This window comes from Mus caroli, unplaced genomic scaffold (assembly GCF_978045245.1).
Source record: "Mus caroli unplaced genomic scaffold, Mus_caroli_1 scaffold_15, whole genome shotgun sequence".
Classification (NCBI taxonomy): domain Eukaryota; kingdom Metazoa; phylum Chordata; class Mammalia; order Rodentia; family Muridae; genus Mus; species Mus caroli.
This window is the reverse complement of record NW_028227270.1, coordinates 28,624,826-28,650,538: the sequence shown is the minus strand read 5'-3', so window position 1 is coordinate 28,650,538 and position 25,713 is coordinate 28,624,826. Positions and strand designations below refer to the sequence as shown.

The 25,713-nt window shown below is 44.3% G+C and overlaps 1 protein-coding gene across 1 annotated transcript in view; it reads left to right on the top strand.

Moving 5' to 3' along the window:
• Window positions 1–19,277, top strand: part of Serinc5 (serine incorporator 5) — a 98,296-nt gene extending 79,019 nt beyond the window's left edge. Inside the window, exons 9-12 of the mRNA XM_021180315.2 lie at window positions 8,964–9,030; window positions 12,758–12,797; window positions 13,399–13,543; window positions 15,252–19,277. Of these exons, the coding sequence (XP_021035974.1) occupies window positions 8,964–9,030; window positions 12,758–12,797; window positions 13,399–13,543; window positions 15,252–15,396 (397 nt within the window). The 3' untranslated portion in view covers window positions 15,397–19,277. The remainder of the gene's footprint in view (window positions 1–8,963; window positions 9,031–12,757; window positions 12,798–13,398; window positions 13,544–15,251) is intronic.
• Window positions 19,278–25,713: the final 6,436 nt, after the last annotated feature.

The following is a 25,713-nucleotide window of genomic DNA, read 5'->3' as shown; positions in this document are numbered from 1 at the left end:
GGAGCAGTGTTGCTGCATGGCCTCCTATGAGAAATTCCTGTGCTCATTACTCCACTACAGGGGGCAAATTGAATAGATGCATGTTTTGTTAAAAGACTGTTTTGAAGACGAGTTACTATGGCATCATTGAAGAGTAAGGGAGCATATAGTGAGAATGATGAAAATGTACCGCATGCTAGAGGGTTCTGGCAAAACTCTAATCCAAGGGGATAGCGTTTGTTATCAGTGGAGAGAAAGCCTGGGTGTTCTGTGTATGGTCCAGTAAAGCCAGGAAATGTTCCTTCTTCGTTGTGCTGAAACCTGCAGAGCTAGGAAGTAGGCAGGCAACATTGCCCAGGTCTGTGGGATATGTGTAACATAAGCACATTGTTTCATGGGCCTCTGCCAGAGGAGACTCCACTTTAAAAGCACTTCAAAGATCACTGGAGGGAAAAGTCGGTGATTGGTTGGTTCTGGGAAGATATTTTACTGTACTGAAGCTTCCTTTGGACAGGAGCCTTTTCAGAGCTGGGTTTTACTTCAGTGTGTTGTATGTTTTGTTTCTGTGTTTAAGAAATTCAACTTGTCATGGGCATGCTATGATTTTCCTCTTGCTGAAACTAAACAATCGTGGTGGTGACAGCCTGTGTAAACACAGAGTGGAAGAGCACTGACAGGCTAACAGTCCTGCTGAGAGGAAGGGCCAGCCAGTAAGGGCCTCTATGCTGCAAAGGGCTTACTCAGAACCATGACCGAGCCAGGAAATGCTTGCTCCTGTGCTGTGTGGCTAAAGTAATGGTTCTCTAACTAGGATCCTCAGTCTGCCCGTGCCACCTGACAATCTTTTCCTTGGGTCAGAAAGGACCTTGGTGGTTGTCCCTTCTGACACTTAATTCCTTCACTTGTCTACTTAGTACCTGCTATACTGAAACAGAGACAGGTGAGGGGAGATGTCTGAATCAGTAAAGGGTTTGCCATGTAAGTTCAAAGACCTAAAGTTGGATCTCCATGCCCATGATAAGAACTGAGTTTTGTCACCCACACCACTAACCCTAGTGCGGGGGATGTGCACAGGTGGAGTCCAACTTGATGACCAGCCAATCTAGCCAGTAAGCTTCAAGTTCAATGAGGGACCCTGTCTCAGGAGAGTAAGGCAGAAAGAGATTGAGGAAGATGCCCAGTATATGCTGGCCTCTCCATGCTCACACATGTATGTGTGCACGTACACACAGGCATATACACAATTAAAAAGAAAAAGAAACAGTGAGGGGCATTCAAGTCCATGGCCATTTCCAGTCATCCCCAGCCTCATGCCGCCACTTTTCCCTGCTAGCTAGTTGATTGTCAGCTTGAAACAAGCCAGGGTAATCTGAAAAAAAAAGGAATTTGGAGAAAAATGACACCATTGGATGGGCCTGTGGTCCAACTTTAGTTGCATTTTCTTGATTAATGATTGATGTACGAGGACCCAGTTCACTTGTGGCTGGTGCCATCCCTGGGCAGGTAGTTGAAGTAGAAGGCAGGCTGAGCAAGCCATGAGGAGCCAGCCGGTAAGCAGTGCTCTTCCATGGCAAGTGGTGCTCCTCCATGGCAAGCAGTGCTCCTGCATGGTCTCAGCTCCAGTTCTTGTCACAACTAACAGCTGTAGCAACTCCAGCGCCAAGGAATCTGACACCCTCTTCTGGACTCTAGGACACTGCACACACATGCTAAACAGACGTACATGCAAGCAAAACTCTCATGAACATAAAGTTAAAAAAATAAAAATCTCAAGAATATTGGTAAATCAAGAGCGAAGTAGGTTATAAAGATCATTCCTTTAAAAAAATCAGATACACTTGTTTTATAAAAATTCCCAGGAGGGGGATTGGTGATGTGGCTTAGTGGTTAGAGCGCTTGATGCTTTGCAGAGGATCCTGGGTCAGTTCCCGACTCCCACATGACAGCTCACAGCCGTCTGTATATAACTCCAGTCCTACTGCCCCTTTGTCTGTGGCCACAAGACATACACGTGGTGCACAGATATAATATATAAACACTCATACACATAAAATAAATCTTTAAAAAGGAAGCAAACAAGCCCAGAAACCCCCAGGAGGAGACAGCCAGAGTTGTGGTCGTAGTGGCATTAGAGAGAAGTGACAGGGTTTAGATTTGCTGCGGCCATCAGTGGGAAAGAGCAGAATCCTACTGGGTACCCAGCGTACATTGACAGTAGTGGGAGTGTCCCACAGTATGGACTGTTTACCCATTCAGATTTTTCCTGCTTCTAAGAGTTGTAAAGACTCACTTTTACAGCTAGGCATGTGGGTGCGTGCCTGTAATCCCAGCTAATATGGGAGGCTGAGGCAGGAGGATTACAAGTGTGATGCTAGCCTCAGCAATTTAAAAAACTCTAGTTTTATTTAAGTCACTTTTAGGACTGGGAGTGTGGCTCAGTGTCAGAGTGATGCACACAGGTTTATGCATACACACACACACACACACACACACACACACACACAAAGAGGAACTCAAGTCAAAGGCCACTTCCAGTGAGCCCATAAAGTCACCATGACTTGGCACAGCCTTTGTGAGGATCTGGGTTTAAAATACCCAACCCACCCAAGAAAAAAAAATCACTTTTAATTTTGTGCTTAGCTTAGTGGAAATGAATTGGCGTATCATTCTGTATTATAAACCCTAGGTCTAATCCCTGGCATTATAAAAACAAAACAATAAAAACCAAGCATAAAACAGAAAGATCATATTTTCAAGAGATAGTCTGAGAATTGCAGCATCACAGTGGAGATTGTTAGTTTGATATTCCCCAAAGACATTAATTTTCAAAGCTGACAGCTGCTATTTAGAAATCTGCCAACAGCAGACGTTTTCTAAATGCTGGTAATTAAACTGCAGAAGTGTAATGGCCAGTGGAATGCTGGGACAAAGCAGCAGCCTGCACAGAGTATAACCTGCTGCTCGTGCATGCTTCTGTAGCACACAGGCTTGAACGCACTCTCAGGAGTTGGCTGAGCATCATGTGGGGCTCTGGAGATTGATGCTTGCTGTAATCACCCCTTGCAGCACCAGGAGGAGTCAGCTTGGAGAATGTTATAGACAAACGGTTTGGCTTCAAGATCACAGGGGTCTGAATTCAGACTTCATGGATCTTTGAAGAAAGGACCTGCCGCTAAGGGAAGGCCCCAGTAACATGAAGGGGTTTTCAGCTATTTCCAGAGTTTACATTAAAGAAGCATGGGAGGCTGGGGAGTGTTCTCAAATGAGGCCACACTGTCTGCGTAGAAGCTGTTATTTGAATGAGTGTTGGAATGGTTAATTTCTTGGTGGAAACTGTACTGACTAGAACACCAGATTATAGGAGAATAAATTACCAGTGTTCCATGTAAAACCCAGGATTGTCTGCAGTGACATTTTGTAATATCATTTTGTAATAAAAAGCTTGGCTCCCGTGGCTCCTCTCAGTTCTCTGGAGGATCCTTGTCTCCCAAATACTTCCTCGGGTGCCATGACTGCCCTGGGTCCTCAGGCGCTTCCTGAGAATACACTTCCTCTGTGCTGTATTCTCTTTCTGGCCTCGATTTCTGGCAATGTTCTCTCTAGAACTCCTGTGATGGAGCATCCCAGGACCCCAAGAGAGCTCACCTGCCAAAGTTCCCTAAGAGTTGGCTCTATTGATCCAGCTGAAACCTGTGACAAAGTCCAGCTCCCACTGGACAAAACTGGACATAACAAGGCCTCTAACTCCTTCCTTGGACTCCAGGTTGGAGCGCTATTTTATTTCCAGCTGAACCTGTCAGACTGGACTGGATCCTGGAGGCCTTCGTGCTTGTGAAGAATGGAGTATGTTCCTGCAACTCTGTACCTCAGCTTCAGGAACCTTGGGCTGAGCCTCCTTTGTTAGCCATGTGGAGAGATGACATTTACATAGTGGCTGGTTTATTATCATTAGAACAAAACACCTGATCAAAAAGTCTTAAGGGAGAAGAAATTTATTTTGGCTCATGATTTCCCAGAGAGTCCCAGATTGCTTTCTATTACTGTGATAAAGACCATGGTTATCGTTAAGAAGGACACATGCTCCACTATGTTCATAGCAGCCTTATTTATAATAGCCAGAAGCTGGAAAGAACCCAGATGCCCCTCAACAGAGGAATGGATACAGAAAATGTGGTACATTTACACAATGGAGTACTACTCAGCTATTAAAAAAATGAATTTATGAAATTCCTAGGCAAATGGATGGACCTGGAGGGCCTCATCCTGAGTGAGGTAGCCCAATCACAAAGGAACTCGCACAATATGTACTCACTAATACGTGGATATTAGCCCAGAAACTTAGGATACCCAAGATATAAGATACAATTTGCTAAATGCATGAAATTCAATAAGAACGAAGACCAAAGTGTGGACACTTTGCCCCTTCTTAGAAATGGGAACAAAACACCCATGGAAGGAGTTACAGAGACAAAATTTGGAGCTGTGACGAAAGGATGGACCATCTAGTGATTGCCATATGCAGGGATCCATCCCATAATCAGCTTCCAAATGCTGACACCATTGCATACACTAGCAAGATTTTGCTGAAAGGACCCAGATATAGCTGTCTCTTGTGAGACTATGCCGGGGCATAGCAAACACAGAAGTGGATGATCACAGTCAGCTATTGGATAGATCACACGGCCCCCAATAGAGAAGCTAGAGAAATTACCCAAGGAGCTAAAGGGAACTGCAACCCTATAGGTGGAACAACAATATGAACTAACCAGTACCCCGGAGCTCTTGTCTCTAGCTGCATATGTATCAAAAGATGGCCTAGTCGGCCATCACTGCAAAGAGAGGCCCATTGGACTTGCAAACTTTATATGCCCCAGTACGGGGGAACCCCAGGGCCAAAAAGGGGGAGTGGGTGGGTAGGGGATTGGGGGGGTGGGTATGGGGGACTTTTGGGATAGCATTGAAAATGTAAACGAGGAAAATACCTAATAAAAAAAATAAATTAAAAAAAAAAAGACCATGGTTATACTGACTAGACTCAGGTAGTCATTTGGAAAGAGGGAGCCTAAATTAAGAAACTGTCCTCATCAGATTAGACTGTGGTTAAGCCTGTGGTGCATTTTCTATATAGATAATGATATGAGAACTTATTGTGGGCAGTGTTACCCCTGGGCAGGTGGTCCTAGGGACTATAAGAAGGCAAACTGAGCAAGCCCAGAAGAACAAGGTAATGAGGAGTGCCCCTCTGCACACACTCTTGCCTCAAACTCTTGTTTGAGTATCTCCTGCCTGACTTCCCTCAGAGATAACAATGATCTGAAAGCTGAAATAAGCCTTTCTCCTCCAAGTTGCTTTTGAAGTGTGTTTTATCACAGCGATGGAAATGTCAACTAAGACAGTGACCACACAATTGGAGAAAGGGGTTTGTTTCACTTTACAGCTTGCAACCTGTCAAAAGAGGAGGGCAGGAACCTAGAGGCAGGAGCTGAAGCCGAGACCATTGAAGAGTGCTGCTGACTGGCTTGCTGTTCATGGCTTGCGCAGCCTGCTTTCTTGTACTGCCCCGAGCCACCTGCCCAGGGCTAGCACCGCCCACAGCGGGTCCTCCTACTTTTACCAATGTAAGCTTTGCTCACTAATGGTCTTTCCAGCCCAAAGTTCCTAATATTTTGCAACCCTTCCCAGATCAGGTCTGTCACAGCAATAGCCAAGTCTTTGGTACCAATTTCTGTTCTAGTTGCTTTCTATTGTGACAGTGATCACCCCAAAGATGCTAGGGTGTTAACTAAGCTGGGTGACCTGCATAATTAGATTATTAGGAAACATTTGTTTTATAAAGTATTCCTTGGCTGTTTTCATTTAGTTATGCTTAAGAGAAAAGAAATAACCTTTAGTATTTAAGCCACCTAGGAAAATACCCATTGAATATAAAATGGGAAAGCTAAGAATCTATATTAAATGCTGAGCAACTTCCTAGTTCAGATTAGGACGCTCATAGCAGTATAGTGTGCCATGTGGAACAAGGGGGTATGCTGTGCTGGTAAGGACAGTTGGGTTAAGCTGAGAACCAACGGCATACTGAGGAGCAGTGTTCTCTCCACACAGTCTGGGCCTGCTGCTCTTCTCTAAGGAGAAAGGAATGGCGGTCATTTGCTTTTTTATTTTAGAAATCCTGCCACTGCCAGAACTCTCCATGTCTGTACATCAGGAACGTAGGCTGGCCTCCCCTGGCTCCCACAGAATTCTGGTCTTCTTTGAATCACTAATCACAAAGCTCTGAGGGAACATGGTTGCCTTTTGTCACACAAAAGGCATGGGGTGTGTCCCGGGCCTGCCCTGTCCATTTTCTAGTATGAATTGAAAGGTCTGTGATCTCCAAAAACAAAGTCGGGCATTTTCTTGGAATTTTCTGGGACCCGTGGGACTTAGGCTAACTCCACAGTGAACTAAAGCAGGTCCTCAGGTGGCATTTGCGCTGTGCACGATCTAACGATCTGACAACACTGCAGAGGTTGGGGTATTGCAATGGTTTCTAGAGAGAGGGGAAGGAAGGCAGTGTTTTGGTGAATATGTAAATAATTACAAGGAACATCTGTGTCACATTGCAATGTGACGCAGCTGTTCTCTGAATGGTGACAGATTGCACCACTCGGGGCTGTTGTCCCTCTCCTCAGCCTTGCTTCACCACAGGTTATAGTGACTGACATCTGTAATCCCATCACTCAGGAGGTTGAGGCAGGAAGATGGCCACGAGTTTAAGGCTAGTATGGACTACATAGTGAGTTTCAGACCAGCAAGGGTGGCATAGTAAGACTGTGCCTAGAATGAATGAATGAATGTGTCTGGGAGCTGGCTTTATGGGTAAACTAGTTAATATGCAAGCGCAAAGACCTAAGTTCAAATTCCTAGAACTCAGTAAAATCAGACACATCTCGTGTCTGTAATCCCAGTCCTTCTACAGTGAGACGGGTGAGGGAGAGATGGGGAACCCCTGGTAGCTCAACAGGAGACCTAGAAAATGTGAGACCCTGTCTCAACCCAAGTGCAGGCAAGGACTTATGCCGCCTCTCCCTTCACATGCACTCATTGTTACACACATACATGCATATTACAGAGACACACACAGAGGGAGAGGGAGAGAGACAGAGACAGAGATGGGGGGCACTTTAAGAGTTTACAGAACCATGTTTTTGTTAATAATTCTCATGAGTTTTATGGGGATAGTCCTTTTACTGTGGTTGCCTCTACTCTGCATACAGGACAAGACTGTCCCTATGGATGAACTGAATGTAAATAGTGTTAGACAGAAACGAAAGCCTCCCCCATTTTAGTTCCATCTGGGGAAGGAATGAGCTGTCAGAGGTGCTTGAATCAGGTTTGCCTTTCCAAAACTTTATTCCAAAGAATTTATGGAGTAGTGATGGGAGTGCTTTTAAAGAGTTTCCCTCAATTTCCAGCTGAAAACTTCAGATACTAAAATTAAAATTTTGTCTTTCCCCATGGAAACGTCCTACTATACTATAGTATAACTGGCATGCAGAAGTCTTAAGTGCATAACCAGATGAGAGTGTTCTTCGGAATATGGCCAGTGGGAAGTTTTTGTCCTTCCCCGACCAGTCGGGATGGAGTAGAAGAATTGTGGAGTGGGGTCTGGATCCCAGAGGACCTCTTTTTCTATTGCTCCTCATAGCCCACTGATATCTTTTCTCCTTGGGCAAGAGACTGAGGGGACAGACAAGACCCTGCTGCTTCCTGGTGTTGAGGCTGACTTGATGGACATGAATCTTAATCTCTGCCTGTGCACTAGAAGCCTAACTGCATGAGCAGTCACCCCTGTGTCCTGTGTCCTCGTAAACTTGCTTCTTTGTGAGCTGCATTTTCACAGACGAGGCCCTGAGGCTCAGAACAGGGGCTGCCACACGCAGCACACTTGGCCTTTAGGAATTATTTGCAAGATGCATGTATAAAGTTAGGCTAAGTGTTGAATATATGTTTGTTTAAAGTGCTTCCATGTTTTTATATATGGGAGAAATGAGCACTTTTACCACTGTCAATCAATGTTACAGATTGTTTTACCTCTCTAGATATGGAGGAAAGGTAGAGAAAGATTTTGAAATGGGTGCTGTGAAGGCCAGGCTGGTCTCACATTCATTATGTAGTCGAGGATAGCCCTGAATGTCTGATCTTCATACCTCTTCCTCTCAGGGTGTGATTACAGGTCTTTATAACCACACACAGTTTATGGGGTGCTGGGAACTGGACCCATAGCTTCGGGTATACTATGCAGACACTCTACTAGCTGAGGGACATTTCCTGGACTTAAAACAAATAACTTTTGATCTCTAAGTGAGACTGGAGAGTGGGGTGGTGATAAGGTAAAGTTATAACATGAGGAGCAGCAAGAAGCCATGTTGAGAAAAGACTGACGATACCTGCAAACTTGTGTCTGGATAAAATGATCTAGAGCCATGTGCTTAAAAAGATAGTTGTAGAATCCACCATCAAGCTTGCTATCAAATGGAATATCACAGTAGCTTGTGTTCATCCTCAGTGCCTGCTGTGAGGGGACTGGCTCCAGGATCCTACAACCCTACCCTATGCCATCCTACCCTGCCACCGACACCACGTCAAGTGCTTACATATCGAATGGTAGAGGCAGTATTCTAATAAGCTCTACGTACATCCTCCAGATGTGCTAAATTGTCTCTAGATGGTGTGTTTGATATAGTGTAAATACAGTATAAATAACATAAGACATCATTACTTAGGAAGTAAGAGCAAGGGAGAAAAACAGACGCATCCCTGCCCACCTAGACACCTTTATGCAAAGTTAAATAAATCCACAGATGGAGACACTTCCATCAAGTGTCAACGGGCAGGGCGGGAGAGGGGCGCCCAGAGCTGAGGGCACGGGGAGCTTACAGGCCGCTTTCCCTCCACTCAGATGACAGCTTCTCCCTGTGCTCTTGCACTCTGATCTCTCCTAGTTTGACATCGACAACAAGGTCGAGCTCGGATGCTCTGCAGAGTCGATACGGAGCGCCAGAGCTGGAAGTAAGTGCGCGTCCTTCCTTCTCTTCCGGCTTCTGCTCAGGGCCCTGTTCTCAGGAGAGCCTTTTGTGCTGGGGCATTTGGTTTTTGGTTTTTGTTGTTGTTGTTGTTTTTTATTAAAAGTAAGTTTTTCATATAGAATATTCCAATCATGGTGTCTCCTCCCTTCTCTCTTCCCACACCCTTTATCCACCCAATCCAACTCCATGCTTCTCTCTCTCTCTCTCTCTCTCTCTCTCTCTCTCACACACACACACACACACACACACACACACACACACACACCAGGCCAATTAAAACAAACAAAACAAAAATCCAAAGCAAACACAGGAAAGAGAAAACACACAAGCAACACTTAGACCCTTGAGGAGATGTCCGTGGTACGCGTATACTAAGCCCATACAAACACAGAATCAGAAAGGCTAACAGGTGAGCCGTGCTGAGTCAGGCAGGGAATGCTCAGACGAGGCGTCTACAGAAACCCCATTGAGCTTGTTTTGTGTTGGTCATCTTTGCCTGGGTGTGGGCCTGGGCAGGAGATAAGTGTAAGTCTGGCTTGTATACCCAGTGAGAGACTAATTTTCCTTTGCAGTGTATTGATTTTTTTTTTTTTGGCACTCATAGTTCTGTTTTTCTGTCTAAGAAAGAATAAGATTTTTGTATACAAAAAGAACTATTGTCCTATGTATTAAAATGAGAGAACTCTCAATTTTCCATCAACATTGTTGGCACTGGCTTGGTACTCTGCACCCACCCCCAGTCTAAAGCTCGGGGAACCATGTTCAGCCACCCCTTGTTTACTCTCTTTGGCTGTAATGGCGTAGGTTTTCTGTCCGTTCTAAACCACGCACCTGCTTGACGCCCGTCTGTATTCCCCACGTGCAGCATAGCGGTGGGGTTATGTATCAGTGCTCTGGAGGAAGACACAGGCAAGGAGCACGTTCTGCACACACTGCACATACAGCGGGAACGCTGACACCTCAGTGTTGGGTCAGTTCCAGCACACACTTGTCATTCAGTGAGGAGTTCAGAACTGTAAGTGCATGGATCAGGCCATTCACCTCCATGTCAAGGTCTGAGCGAGTGTTTAGCTGACTGTCAAAACATTTCCTGGTTTTCCCTTTCCGGTGTAGAAGTCTTTTTTCCCTGGAGCTCTTGGTGAAACATGAACCATAGTCAGAAAACTCAACCATACAGGACAGTTGAGACTCGGCAGCCAGGGTGGCGGTGGCACATGCCTTTAATTCTAGCACTTAGGAGGCAGAGGCAGGAAAATCTCTCTGTGAGCTCAAGGCTGCTCAGAACCTGGGGCTGCAGTGACTGCTCAGTCATTTATCACTTACAGGTGCTGACTGTCTAAAGCCGTGTAGTTTCACATCGTCCTCACAAAAGCAGTGTTCCTTTTCACATTTCACAGAGGGAAGAGCATTCCCATTTCCCAGGATGGGCCCTTGGGTATGTGTTCTTGACTGCGCATTGCCTGGGAGCACAGCTGCTGTCCCAGTCCCTCCTGTCCCAGTCCCTGCAGCTGACTTTGCTGGCGTCTGGCCACTGGATCCATTCAAATAGCATTTACTGGACAGACAAGCCCTGGTGTCTTTCCAAATATGGAAGGGCACTTGGCTCTGCAGCTGGCCATTTGGGATGCCTTTCCAGTGCCTAGCCTAGAGATAGTGCACCGTTATGAAGGCCTGTTATCCTGCCAGCCTCAGAACGTAGAGGAGGAAATTGTGCTGGCTTGAATAGGTTACTGCTGTCTGTTACAGAGGAGCATGCGCTGCAGAAGCCTTCTTTGTGCCTTTGTTCCTACCATTGACTGGGTGGCCACCTGCTGGGGGGGGGGTGAGCATCATGGTTTCAATGTCTCCTTTGTGTACAGCCTTCAAGCTCAAACAGCAGCAAGTTCCAGGTTAGATTTAAGAGGGAAAGTTGTTCTCCTCTGAGGGAGAAGCCGCCCACTGTTTGCTTCTAAGCAAGTGGGTTCGTGCCCCCACATCATTGCCCTTGAAAGACCAAGCTCATGTTTTCTGTGGTAACTTAAGCTTCAAAAGAAACGGGAATGAATAGAGTGGGCCCACTGACTTCGTGAACTGTAGACTGCCTCACAGCATCCAAGTCTTGTGGAGCAGGAGGTAGCAAAGGCTCCAGTGGGACTTGAGGGATGAAAGGCTGTGTTCTCCTGGCCCTCAGCTCTGGCTCTCTGGGATTTTTGTAGCTCAGCTCTCTTCCACTAGAGATAGGCAGGAACCTTGCTTCCCAGACGGTCTTGGTAAGTGTAGTCATTCCGTTCTTTCTTATTCGGTTTATCAGTCTTCCTGCAATCATGTAATAAACTTTCATAATTTTGTCTCTTTTTCTTTGAGTTTATTGTTTTGAACAAATAAGAATTATGACATAAAATTTAAAATGTACTAAAGAAGCAAGAATTCTAGCCTTCTGTATCCACAGCAGATCAGCAGCCTGCCTGCTTATTTTGTTTGCTTTATAAGAAAGGACCTCACTACATAGCCCAGGCTGGCTGCTTTGAACTCTCTGCGGCTCCCGGGCTAGCCTTGGGTTCACTGCACTGCTCGGGCCGTCCATTAACTTGGGATTCTTCTACCTCTGCCTCCTGAGTGCTAGGACAGGGGTGCAGCCATTCCTGCCCACCGGCTGCCTCTAATCTGCCCTTCAGATTTATCCCATTCCCGTTCAGCTTGTCAGCTTCAGTGCCCTGAGTAGTCACGAATCCCAAGGTCTCGTTCCGCATGTGTCCCAGCTCTGCCTTTTTTTTTTTTTAAAGATTTATTTATTTATTATATGTAAGTACACTGTAGCTGTCTTCAGACACTCCAGAAGAGGGCATCAGATCTCATTACGGATGGTTGTGAGCCACCATGTGGTTGCTGGGATTTGAACTCAGGACCTTCAGAAGAGCAGTCACTGCTCTTAACTGCTGAGCCATCTCTCCAGCGCCGCCGTTCACCCCCCCCCCCCCCAGCTCTGTCTTAAAGCTAGTTTATGACTTCTGGCTGCTGTTTAATCTGCCTGATTTCACTCATCCGTTGTGAGCATGATCATAGTCCCAGCCCCTGAGGCAGAATTGATGAGTAGCAGGCCTCCCACTAGGAAGTGTGAGGCAGGAGCATGGTCTCTTTTGCTGCATGTTTCAGTCCAAGTCGTGCAGAGGTGGGAACTGAAACAGAATGTCTCAGTTGGTCATTTATTAGGGGTCAGCACATGCAGAAGGGAGAAAGGAGAGAGGAAGGAGACAGAATTAGGCACAGTATAAATAAAGTTAGAGGACATTACAGGCTGGACTAACCCCAGTGCATGCTCCCAAGCATAGGTGGTGCCTCAGAGTGTTCTACATGTCCTGTTAGCTGGACCTTTATCTGCCTTCCATGATCAGTCATTTGATGGAGGATACACAGAAAGGGCCTGCTATGGGACAAGGCAGCTCTGCAGCCGAAGCAGTGCCTAAATGAGCAGGCTCACAAGGATTTGCTCCCAGAAGTCACACAATAGCTAGCTAGGGTGAGCACTAGGTCCTTTGAAGGGTACCTGGCTAGAACATCCCCATACTCTTGAGGGCTGTCCCTGTTGCTGTAGCTAGTGTATCTGGGGACAGAGACATAGCCACATCTCTTGCACTAACATGTACGTCTGGCAGAAGCTTCTCCAGTCGGGCGGCATATAGTGCTAGGGACGTAGAAAGCAGCATTTGACTTGGTCGCTTTTGTTCTCACAGGTAGCCCGGTGCTGTTTCTGCTTCGGTCCAGATGGAGAAGGTACGTGTTCTGGGCCCGACTGTGGCCCTGCAGGCTGAGATTTCTCTGTGTAGGCATTTGCAGTTCGGATACTACTTTGGTGCCTAACTCTGCCTGTTCCAGAGCTGGTTAACTGTCTATGTACTTCTCACATCTCCCTCGGGGTCGATGGGTTTTGTCTGTTTCATTGGTGTTCTGGCAGGGAAAAACCACTGTTCACTTTCGTTCTTATCTAAGGTAAATGAGAGTTAGAAAATACAATGTGTGTATGTTTTTTAAAGGGGTGATAAGAAAATGCAAGAGGTCCCTACATCTCATTTGGGAGCCATTTCTTTTCTTCAACTTGCTTTTCTTTACAGAAGGGAAAGTTTATGGGCTGCTCTCTCCACTGAGTTCCTAATATTCTTTATGTCTTCAAGGGCTCTCTTTCTGCTGCCCCACTGAAACATATTTGCTAACTCATCTAGTCAAGCAGGTTCCTGGAGTAACTGCGCTATCAGTGGCCTTTGTGGCTTTTCCTACTTAGCAGCACACTAGGACTGAACCGTGCACGCAGCTGCAGTAGTACTCGTTGTGTGTGGGCTCACCACTGCCCTTGGGCATCCTTTGTTGTCATCCACAGACACTGAAGAGCAGCAGAATGTCAAGAAGGGACCCAGGGTGATTTATGATGAGAAGAAAGGCACCGTGTACAGCTACTCCTATTTCCACTTCGTCTTCTTCCTGGCTTCCCTCTACGTGATGATGACGCTGACCAGCTGGTTCCAGTGAGTGGCCTAGTCAACGCCTTGAACCCCAGCTCAGTGGGACAATCTCTGTACAGTAAAATAACACAACAAAACAAAACATCTCAGTATGGTTCTCTAAAGAGTGGAGTCATCTATACTCTCCTTAGCCTTTGTAGCCAACCCCTGACATTCTTCCTGGTAGACCAGAAGCCTTTCTAACTACTCACTGCAGTTAAAGTTGAAGCTCCCGGGGGCGAGGAGGGGGGGGTGCTCAGAGGCAGAGGGTGAGCTCAGTATGTGAGAGACCTTCGGTCTCAACCCTGTATTGAGAAACAGAACAAACAAGACAGAAAGGGCTAAGTCCACATCGCAAGTGTGGGGAACACTGTCGTAGCAATAGAGGAAAGATTATCTTAAAGACTAATACAGTGGGGTTTTTTCCTACTTCAAAATATGTATCTCTTATTTTTTCCAGTTTTTAATTTAGCCAATGCCCAATGGATTTGATTTTTCTTACCTGGAGATTCATGCAGCCCCAGACTTTGACGGATAGTTTGAGTGTTTGGGTGGCTCTTCTGTGCTACACCGATGTAAGCCCTGAGAGTAAGCTCTCGTGGGACTGGCTGACCATGAGCCACATCGCTTGACTGTCGGGTGGTGAGAGCTGAGGAGGAGGCTGTCAGGGAACAGGAGCTGCCGTCTAGAGCCTAGAGTTAGCAAACACTTCCGGGAGGGCATTCTTCCTGAGGAAGGGACAAATTTGTTGTTGCCTAAGTGATCTTTTCAAAACTGGAGGAATTTTGGCTTGAAACAGATAAGAAAATATGGGCAGAGCCAAAATCATAAAGACGAGATGGTAATAAACATTGAAGATAGGTAGAAATTGGAGCCCTCTTTACATTGCTGATAGGAATATACGATGAAAACACATTTGAAAATATAATTTGGCAACTCCTTGCATGGTTCAACACAAGATCCTAGTGTATAACCCAGCAATTTCCCTCCTAAGCATAGATCCAGTACAAAAAGGAAAAGTAACCAAAAATTACAGACATGTGCTCATGTCATAGTGATTCATAACAACACAGAAGTCAGGGGTAGCTCAAAGGTCCCTAACTGACAGCAAAGAGATAGCAAAGCGAGCTATTTCCACTCAGTAAGATATGATTTATAAATCAGAAGGCGTGATGTACAGTGTGTAGCCCCAGTCTGGAAACCCCAAAATGTTCTCAGATCTGACAAGACATAGAAAGGTTACCATTTCCAATTTTGGATTTTTTCACTTGATAACATCTATGTAAATATTCTAGAGTGAAAAACTCTTAAAATTTGGTCTCATGCTTCCCAGCCAAGGGACACCCATCAGTGCTGATACACATACAATGGAAGCAACATGCTATGTTTAAAAGCCAATCATAGGAGACTGTGTGACTGTGTTTACATGATTTGGTCTAAAAAAGACAAATCCTATAGATAGGAAGTAGGTAAATGGATGCGGGGTGACGGAGGACATGGGAAGGGGGAGCAGCTAGGGGATGCAGGATGTCTGGGAAGAGGAAGCTGTTCTAAAACTGACTTGCAACAATTCTATAAGCCTGTAAGTATTGGAAAAGTCGGCAAATGATACATTTTAAATGTGTATGAGTTAGAACTCCATTAATTACTAAGAAAGAAAGTTGAAGTTTGCCGGGGGCCAGCGGTACCTTGCTACCTTTGTGTTCTTACTGCTCTGTCTGTTTCTCAACAGCTATGAAAATGCCACCATTAAGACCTTCTTCTCAGGCTGGTCCGTCTTCTGGGTCAAGATGGCTTCCTGCTGGATGTGTGTGCTGCTGTACCTGCAGACCTTGGTGGCCCCTCTCTGCTGTCCCTCCAGGCAGTTCTCTGTGTGAGGATGTCCAGGTGCCCTGTGGCTCAGCAGGCCTGTGCCCACTGTGGAGGGAACGTGTGCACCAGGGGTTTAAGCAGCAACTGGTGCCCTGTGAAAATCTGACATCACCTGGCTAGCTTAAGTAGGTCTGACAAAGCTTTCAGGAAACAAACAAAATCTCCTGATTAGCTTCTGGTTGTAAAATCCAAAAGGAAACCACCAGTTTGATCGACAGGAATTGAAATCTTTAGCCAAGCTGGTAGGTGCAATTATCTCTTTATGCCTTACCCAAGAATTAGCTGAAGTTTTGTTGCTGTTCTTCCTGGATGTGTTTTACCCAGGGCAGAGCTTGGGGCACGTCCTCTGTCACAGGGATGAAAATGTCCTTGTATGGCCTGTCACTCTCATCCTTGGCATAAAGAAGCAACAACAAAAACACTGAGTTCTCAGCCTAAGGTGGGGCTTGGCCCCCTGTCACTCCCCTTTGCCGGCCTCCCGGAGCCCTCACAGCTCCCTGTTTATGCAGAGTACAGAGGGAGCCCCTCCTTTGAGTCCACTCTCACCTACTTCTGCACATCCCTGCCCCAGTGTTTTCTGTTGAGGTCATGATGCTGGGAGTCATGGCCTTCTTGTCCTCTCTGCCCTTGGCAGAGGTCCTTCATTCTTGTCTAAGGTAGTGTTTGTAATAATGTGAAAAGCACAATTTCTTCTCACCTTCATGGGATGCTCCACCATGTTTTCCCTACCCAGTACAAGACACTGCAGTAATCCTGCTCTTATTTATGGCAGTGCTCATGTGGCTGTAAAACAAGGTGCACGTTGTTGTCTTTGCCCAAGTAGTGGAGGGTTGCAGTTCTTACTTGTGAGTGTCATTAACAGTCATGCTTCAAGGATCTTAACAAAACGCTGCTTCTTTACTGCAGCTTGCCACACCCCTCTCAGAGTGTTAAGGTCAGCCCCCCTGACTCACCCCCACCATGAGGCCTTCCTCACTTACAGTGTGCCCCCAATGCTAACAGCATGGTTTCCTTGAAGTAGAGGAGGTCTGGGGTGAGGATCCCAGGCAGCTTCCGACAGAGCTGGCCACGCAGATCGGCCAGACAAGCTGTGCAAGTGTGGAATTAGGCTGAGATGCAAAAGTCGGTGGTTGGAGGCATCTCACAAGACTACGATTACATCCATACAAATTCCTAGATATGGTTTTGGAAAGCAGTGCTCACAAGTGTGCGTTTTAGTGCCAATGTTCTTAGTGAGGGAGAGGATTTCCCCAGTGCCTATCATAACAAGTCAGGCAGAATTGGGACCCACCTAAGCCTGGTTCCCACATGCCAAAATGTCAGAATCTTCATTTCTACTCACTACTGTACCCTCCTGCTAAAAGGACCCACGGAAAGAAATAGTGGTGAATTCAGTGGAGAGCTTGTCTGGTTTATAGTATTTGAGATCCTGTCTTAAAAGGTACACAAATAAGGACACCTTGTCTGTAAACTCTCAGCAGTTCAAAGACAGAGGAGAATCACACAAAGCATAGCTATATACTAGCTCTAAACAAGTCTAGTTAATCCAGTAGGAATGGGAGCCTCATCATCTGGGACCTGTGTAAGGCAGCTTCCTCGCAGCAGCCCCTGCTGTGCCAGACAGAGGTGCTGAGAAAGAGGCAGAGAGGAACTCAGGTGCTGGGGGGAGCAGGATTGTTTTGCCAAGGTTTGTCTCTGCTGAGACTGGAAGCCAGGTGTGGTGACTTTTGAACTGGTCACAGCCAGGCTGACAAGGCCACACATTCCTGGGCTAGCCTTTGTTGGCCCCTTTTCCTCTATGGAAAGCAGCTCAGGGAAACCCAGACAGTACCAGTGGCTGCCCTGTGGCTTCCCTCTGAACCAAGCCCCATTCACTTTCTAGCTGCCTAAGTCTTGGTTGAGTATATGCCCTGCTGTTCTTCAGAAGTTAGGCCTCACACAGGATGAAGAGCTGGCCACCCTCTTTACTCTCAGCTAATGGTATAAATGGATGGTCAGAATTGAGATGAAGGGTTTCTAAGAGAGATATACATAAGAATTGACCCTTTAATCTCTGCTGAAGTGAGGGAGTCTCTGGTTTCTAGGCCAGCTAGATCCTATTTCAAAACAAAAAGTTGGCATTTGTGATCAGCTGTGAGAAACTACTCAGGTAGAAGCCTGTTTGTGAGCTTAAGAATACTATTGTTTGTGAAACTGGAGAAAACTGGAAAGTGTGCCATTGTTTTGAGATAACAACAGCAATGCTACCTTGCTTTTAAAGATAACAGGCCATTGCTTCGTGCAATACCCAAGCAACACTATCAAAATTCATGCTTTGAAGCTGCCCATCTGACCTTAGCCATGGCAGCCCTGGAGGCAGAGTTTAGAAATCATGTGTTCTCTCCCTCTAGTGTTTTATGAGTAAAATGTTAGTTATGCCATGGAGGGATTCTCCTGGGAGTCTCATTCACACATGATGCCTGCTTCAAGTTTTGGTGGTGCTGGATAGCGGATCTGGGTTTCTTGGGAAGTCAGCAGATGAATTGTTCTGCAGGGGCTTGGGGAAGTTTTATATAGTGGGTGGACTGTGGTATGGAAAGAGTTGTGGGGGGAGGCATGGAATATTGAGACTTCTGGTTCCAAATCCCATAGGGAGTGGCCAGTGGAAGACATAGTGCCATGTCTCCAGTTCCATGGTGACTTCACTCCAGTGTTAATTGCCCCCTTCCCAAATTGTCACCCTCTGCCTTTATCCGATGATGTTCTCATGCCGTCCTTGGTGCTTTACGTTACCCTGGAAAGAGAGCTCCAGAGCCTGCATTTAAACTTCTGGGCCTCTCTGCTTCAATGCCTTTCTAACCAGTGGCTCTTTTTCGTGTGCTGAAACATAAACCAATGCACATCCCACATACTGCCAAGAAGTGAAAGGGCTTCATAAGGAAGATGGGCACCAGGGAGGACCCCGGGCTTCCTCCTTGGACATGAGCTTGCCACCTGGTCATATGCTCTGAAGGTTTCTTCTGTGACTTAGACTAGTAAACATTTTATTCCCTGCAGAGATGAGCTGTCTGGCATTGGGGTGACTTCAGTAGACAGGAGACCCGACATGATGGCTTTAGTTCGTTTTCACTTGCTGTTTTCCATCACTGAAACATTCACAGAGACAGTTACTTTAAAAGGCTGAAACACTTGGCTTTTACCAAAGAGGTGTATTTGATTTTGTTTTAGTTGGGCAAGGGCAGAGCTGGAATGCATTTGCCCAGTTGACTTCAAGAAGTTTAACTACATTCATGTGAGGAAAATGATAGAAGTCTTTAAGGTAATCCTTTAGGATCCTGGGAAATTCTCTCAGGTAAAGAAAGATTACAGCAGATGAGTAATATATGTCTTGAGAGCTATTTATAAAAATTAAGAGGATCATTTTGCTTCCATTTATTAAAAAGTTAAACTTTTTTTACTTTGCAAAGAAAATACTACAAACATTTTTATAGTCATAACTGTTAATTTTTTTAAAAAGACTTTTTTTTTTTGGAAACAATTAGCTGTAGCCAAATTTTGTGGTTACATTTTTGCTATAGTGGAGTTTGAATGCAATCTGTGTGGTAAGTCTACTGTTTGTTTATAAAGGTCTCTGACATGGTTAGATTTTGCTACCTTTTAAAATAGTTATTTTTCCCCATTAGCCACAAAGCCAATTATGGATTTGTATTTGTGTTTTTCAATGCTAATTTTTCTATGAAGCACCTGAAATTGACTAGCCTTTTCCTATGTAGAAAACTCAAACATGTTAACTCTGTACTTTAATAAAATGTAAACTTGAAATCATGTTGTTTGTTTTCTATTAGACACCTGACTAAAGTCTCCAGTTAGCCTTTTCCAGAGTTAGTGCCTTTTTATGTCAACCAGAGTTCAAACATCTTGGCAACTATGCAGATGGCTTGTGATTGACAAATAAAAATGGGTGATTTGTGGTGTCTAAGGCCTTGAAGTAGAAATAGGATGGCTAAATCAAGCTAGTTAACATGTATAACTTCTTTTTTATGGTGAGAGCATGTAGTCCACCCGTGTAACAATTTAAAATGCTGTTAGATGCAATCATGTTTCACAGCACTTCTCTTGAACATAATTCTTCGAAGCTTAGCTGAAATTCTGACTCTTCAACATGACTCAAAAGTCCTTGGTAACCAGTTTTACACTCCACTTCTGTGTTGACCTTGTTTGTTGTTTGTGTTTTAGGAGCTACAAGTTGAATACAGAGCTTCATGTATGGTAGGCAGGAACAATACCACTGAACTACAGCCTAGACACCGAGTCTAACCTTGGCTTTCTTAAGACAAATTTCACTGTAGCTGAATGTTACTAAAATTCATCCTTAGGGGACCATAAAGGGGACCCCTTCTCCATAGGTCCCAGCCTCAAGCAGATACGATTCTGCCAAAGTTCATTCTAGGGAGACAATTAGTTTATACTTCTTTATGAAGATCATTGGTGAGTGGTTACTTATAGAGGTGTGGCTGTTCCTTCCCTCAACAGGACACACCTGGAAAGCCTTTGCCCAGCAAGGGTGAGAGCTTCCCCGTAGCCAAATAGATGGTGTCCCCTTCCTATAGTGTTCCTTCACCTATATACTCTCGAGCCTCCCCTAAAGACACATGCAATTAAGGCAGAGTACTGCATACCCAGATAAGGGTCCTGTGGCCCTCTCTGTTCCTCCATAATGGGGAGTAATCAAACCATAAGCAAGCCCTGTTGTGATGATCTTTTAGCAAGGGGTGCCACTGAACTGCCCAAGATGGTGGTTGCTCCACTTGGAGGACAGTCAACACTTAGGTGGCCTGATTTGTCTGTCTACACTTGCGCTGTATTGCTTACCAATGTTCTACAAGGTCATTCAAGTCACTTCGTGTTGCAGGAGTCCCTTCATTTTAAAGGCTCAATATTCCATTGCATGTGCATCACATTTTCTTTGTGTATTCTCTTCTTATCAAGAAGAGTCACAAGATCATCTGGTGAAACAGAAATAGGAGACTTTAGCAGCTATCTTGGGAAATGCAATTCAGCACATGCTCTTGTGGCTTACTGTCTCATTCAAAGGAAGAGCTGAAGTCTGTGCAGGGGTCTGTTAAACACCCCTCTCCCCTGCTGTCACTGCTTCAGCCACCTTGCGCACCCCTGTCACCCTCTCCATGGCCAGTCTGTTCCAGCATCCTTGGTTTCCCGGCTGCTTAAGGTCATCAGATGTATACTCCTCTTCCAAGAAGACTCCTTGGGTTGCATGCAGTGTTCTCCCCACCCCGTGACCCCCTCCCCGACCTCCCTGCTTTATCATTTTACATAGAGCCCATTGCCTTCTGTCTTACTTGTTTTTTTTATTGCTGTAGCAAAACACTGTGACAGAGACACCTTATAAAAGAAAGTACTTAATTGCACTTATGGTTCCAAAGGGTTATGGTCCATGATGGCGGAGCAAAGGCACAGAGGCAGCGACAGCTGAGTGCTCGGATCTGGATCAACAGTCAGGAGCCAGAGCACATGGAGACTGGAGCTAGTTCTTTGAAACCTCTAAGCCTGCCCACAGTGACACACTTCCTTCCCCAAGGCTACACCTCCTGATCTTTCCTAAAGAGTTCTACCACCTGGGGACCAATTATTCAAACATGAGTCTTTGGAGGCCATTCCCACATAAGCTACCACAGCATCCAGCTTACTGTTCGTATTTATTCACATTGTCCCCGGGACACTAAGGTCCCTCATGCTTCACTCGGGTATCTCTGATGCCTCAAATGGTACTGGGCATGTTCTGGTGTTCAGTGAATGGATGAAGGAGTGAAAGAAGGATTTGTGAGTGGTGATGGTGGAAGATGAGGCTGTTGAGGCTTTGACATGCATGGAGGGCTTCACAGGCTAATTAAAATGGCTGAACTGTTTAGTGAGGTATGGACTGTGGTGATCAGTAAGGGATGGACAATATCCTTAGGCATGTATGACCATAGGTCCTGTAGAGCTCAGACACATTAGTATTGCAACATAGATCCTGTTTAGGACTAGGATTATGCCTCAGTGGAGCAGCTTGTACTTAGCATACTTAAGGCCCTGAGTTTGATCCCTAGGGTATATAGATAAATACATAAGTATGCCCTTGAAAGTTAATTTGAAAAATACAGTAAGGGCTGGAGAGACTGCCTAGTGGTTAAGAGCACTGGCTACTCTTGCAGAGGACCCAAGTTCAATTCCCAGCACCCACATGCTGGTTCACAACTATATATAACTCCAGTTCCATGGGATCCAAAAACTTTTTCTGAGCCTTGCAGGTACAAAGCACACATGTGGCACACATGCATAAAGGCAAAACACTCAAATGCATAAAATAAATGTCCAAAAATGTGGAAGCTATCTATGGTAGGATACACATTTAATCCCACCACATAGGCAAAGGTAGGCAAATTTCTGAGTTTGAGGGCAACCTGGTCTACATAGTGAGACTTTGTCTCAATAGACAAAACCATAGAAAACATTGACACAACAGTCAAAGGAAATACAAAATGCAAAAAGCTCCTAACCCAAAAACATCCAGGAAATCCAGGACAAAAATGAGAAGAACAAACCTAAGGCTAATAGGTATAGAAGAGAGTGAAGATTCCCAACTTAAAGGACCAATAAATATCTTCAACAAAATTATAGAAAAAAACTTTCCTAACCTAAAGAGAGAGATGCCCATGAACATACAAGAAGACTACAGAAATCCAAATAGACTGTACCAGAAGAGAAATTCCTCCTCTCACATAATAATCAAAGCACCAAGTGAATTAAACAAAGAAATAATATTAAAAGCAGTAAGGGAAAAAGGTCAAGTAACATATAAAGGCAGACCTATCAGAATTACACCAGAGTTCTCACCAGAGACTGTGAAAGCTAGAAGATCCTGGGCAGATGTTATACAGACCCTAAAAGAATACAAATGCCATCCCAGGCTACTATACCCAGCAAAACTCTCAATTACCATAGACAGAGAAACCATTTACACAATATCTTTCCAAAAATGCAGCCCTACAAAGGATAATAGATGGAAAACACCAACACAAGGAAGGAAACTACACCCTAGAAAAAGCAAGAAAGGAATCTCTCAACAAACCTAAAAAGATAGCCACACAAACATAATTCCACCTCTAACAACAAAAATAACAGGAAGTAACAATCACTTTTTCTTACTATCTCTTAACATCGGTGGACTCAGTTCCCCAATAAAAAGACATAGACTAAAAGACTGGATACATAAACAGGACCCAACATTGCTACATACAGGAAGCTCACCTCAGTGACAAAGATAGACACTATCTCAGAGTAAAAGGCTGGAAAACAACTTTCCAAGCAAACGGTCCCAAGAAACAACCTGGAGTAGCCATTTGTCTTAGTCAGGGTTTCTATTCCTGTACAAACATCATGACCAAGAAACAAGATGGGGGGGTGGGGGAGGGTTTATTCAGCTTATACTTCCACACTGCTGTTGATCAACAAAGGAAGTCAGGACTGGAACTCAAGCAGGTCAGGAAGCAGGAGCTGATGCAGAGGCCATCGAGGGATGTTACTTACTGTCTTGCTTCCCCTGGCTTGCTCAACTTGCTTTCTTATAGAATCCAAGACTACCAGGCCAGAAATGGTACCACCCACAAATGGCCCAACCCCCTTGATCACTAATTGAGAAAATGCCTTACAGCTGAATCTCATGGAAGCATTTCTTCAACTGAAACTCTTTTCTCTGTGATAACTCCAGCCTGTGTCAAGTTGACACACAAAACCAGCCAGGACACCATTCTAATATCAAATAAAATTGACTTTGAACCAAAAGTTATCAAAAAGTATAAGGAAGGACACCTCATACTCATCAATGGAAAAATCTAGCAAGAACTCTCAATTCTGAACATCTATGCTCCCATTGCAAGGCCACCCACATTCATAAGAGAAACTTTACAAAACTAAAAGCACACATTGCATCTCACACAGTAATAGTGAGAGACTTCAACACCCCACTCTCATCAATGGACAGATCATGGAAACACAAACGAAACAGAGACACAGTGTAACTAACAGAAGTTATGAACCAAATGGATCTAACAGATATTTATAGAACATTTCATCCTAAAGCAAAAGAATGTACCTTCTCAGCACCTCATGGTACCTTCTCCAAAATTGACCATATATAATCGGTCACAAAACAGGCCTCAACAGATTCAAAAGGATTGAAATAATCCCATGCACTCATTAGATAACCATGGACTAAGGCTGGTCTTAAATTCCAACAAAAACAATGAAAGGCACACATACACATGGAAGCTGAACAAGGCTCTACTCAATGCTTGCTCATGGAAGAAATAAAGGAAGAAATTAAAGACTTTTTAGAATTTAATGAAAATGAAGCCAGAACATATCAAAACCTATGGGACACAATGAAAGCATTCCTAAGAGGAAAACTCATAGCTCTAAATGCCTCCAAAAAGCAACTGGAGAGAGCTTACACTAGCAGCTTGACAGCACATCTGAAAGCTCTAGAACAAAAGGAAGCAAATACACCCAAGAGGAGTAGACGGCAGGAAATAATCAAACTCAGGGCTGAAATCAACCAAATAGAAACAAAAAGAACTATACAAAGAACCAACAAAACCAGGAGCTGGTTCTTTGAGAAAATCAACAAGATAGATAAACCCTTAGCCAGACTAACCAGAGGGCACAGAGACAGTATCCAAATTAGTAAAACCGGAAATGAAAAGGGAGACATAACAACGGAAACCATGGAAATTTTAAAAAATCATCAGATTCTACTACAAAAGTTTATACTCAACTAAATTGGAAAATCTGGATGAAATGGACAATTTTCCAGACACATACCAGGTGCCAAAGTTAAAACAGGATCAGATAAACCATCTAAACAGTCCCATAACCCCTAAAGAAATAGAAGCAGTCATTAATAGTCTCCCAACCAAAAAAAGCCCAGGACCAGATGCATTTAGTGGAGAAATCTATCATATCTTTTAAGAAGACCTAATACCAATACTCTTAAAACTATTCCACGAAATAGAAACTGAAGGAACACTATCCAGTTTGTTCTATGAAGCCACACATACGCTTATACCTAAACCACACAAAGACCCAACGAAGAAAGAAAACTTCATACCAATCTCCCTTATGAACATTGATACAAAAATACTCAATAAAATTCTTGCCAACAGAATCCAAGAACACATCAAAACAATCATTCACCACGATCAAGTAGGCTATATCCTGGGGATGCAAGGATGGTTCAATATAAGGAAATCCATCAACGCAATCCACTACATAAACAAACTCAAAGAAAATAACCACATCATTTCATTAGATGATGAAAAAGCATTTGACAAAACTCAGCATCCCTTCATGTTAAAGGTCTTGGAAAGATCAGGAATTCAAGGCCCATACCTAAACATAGTAAAAGCAATATACAGTAAACCAGTAACCAACATCAAATTGAATGGAGAGAAACTTGAAGCAACCCCACTAAAATCAGGGACTAGGCAAGGCTGCCCACTCTCTCCCTATCTATTCAATATAGTATTCAAAGTTCTAGCTAGAGCAATTAGACCACAAAAGGAGGTCAAAGGGATACAAATTGGAAAGGAAGAAGTCAGAATATCACTATTTGTAGATGATATGATCGTATACTTAAGTGACCCCAAAAATTCATCTAGTGTGTGTGTGTGTGTATATATATATACACTATTATATATATATACATATATATATGTGTATATATATACATATATATATGTGTATATATATATACATATATATATATATATATATATATAATAAAATAGTGATGTTGAAAACAAACTGAATATGTTCTGGATTGTCACATGAAAAATAATTTAGAACATACTGTGTGCTATAATAGAAACTGCACGTGTGCATTTGTGTACATGCATGTACATGCACACATACACATGCAAGAAATAGTCCAAGTAGCTGGATGTGGTAGCATACTTAGAAGCCGAGAAGTCATCACACTGAGTCAGCAGAGTGGAGAGTTCAAGGCCAACTTGAATCACATGGAGAGGCTCTCTCAAAACAAAATATTTCAAGTGTTCACCTGTCATCTTTGTGGCGCTGTCCTGCCCTGTCTCCCAGCCTTCATATTATAGACACTGTTTATAAGGCTCAAATAGGAACAGCCATGCCCTTTCCACATAGCTCTGTGTCAGCTGCAGCTCACTGAACCAGGACTTTCCCTCCAAGCTGAGCAATGGGCCTCTCCATGGAAAGTTGTAACTGTGGATGTTAAGGTAGCTGCTGCCTTTGTCAGCAATTACAGG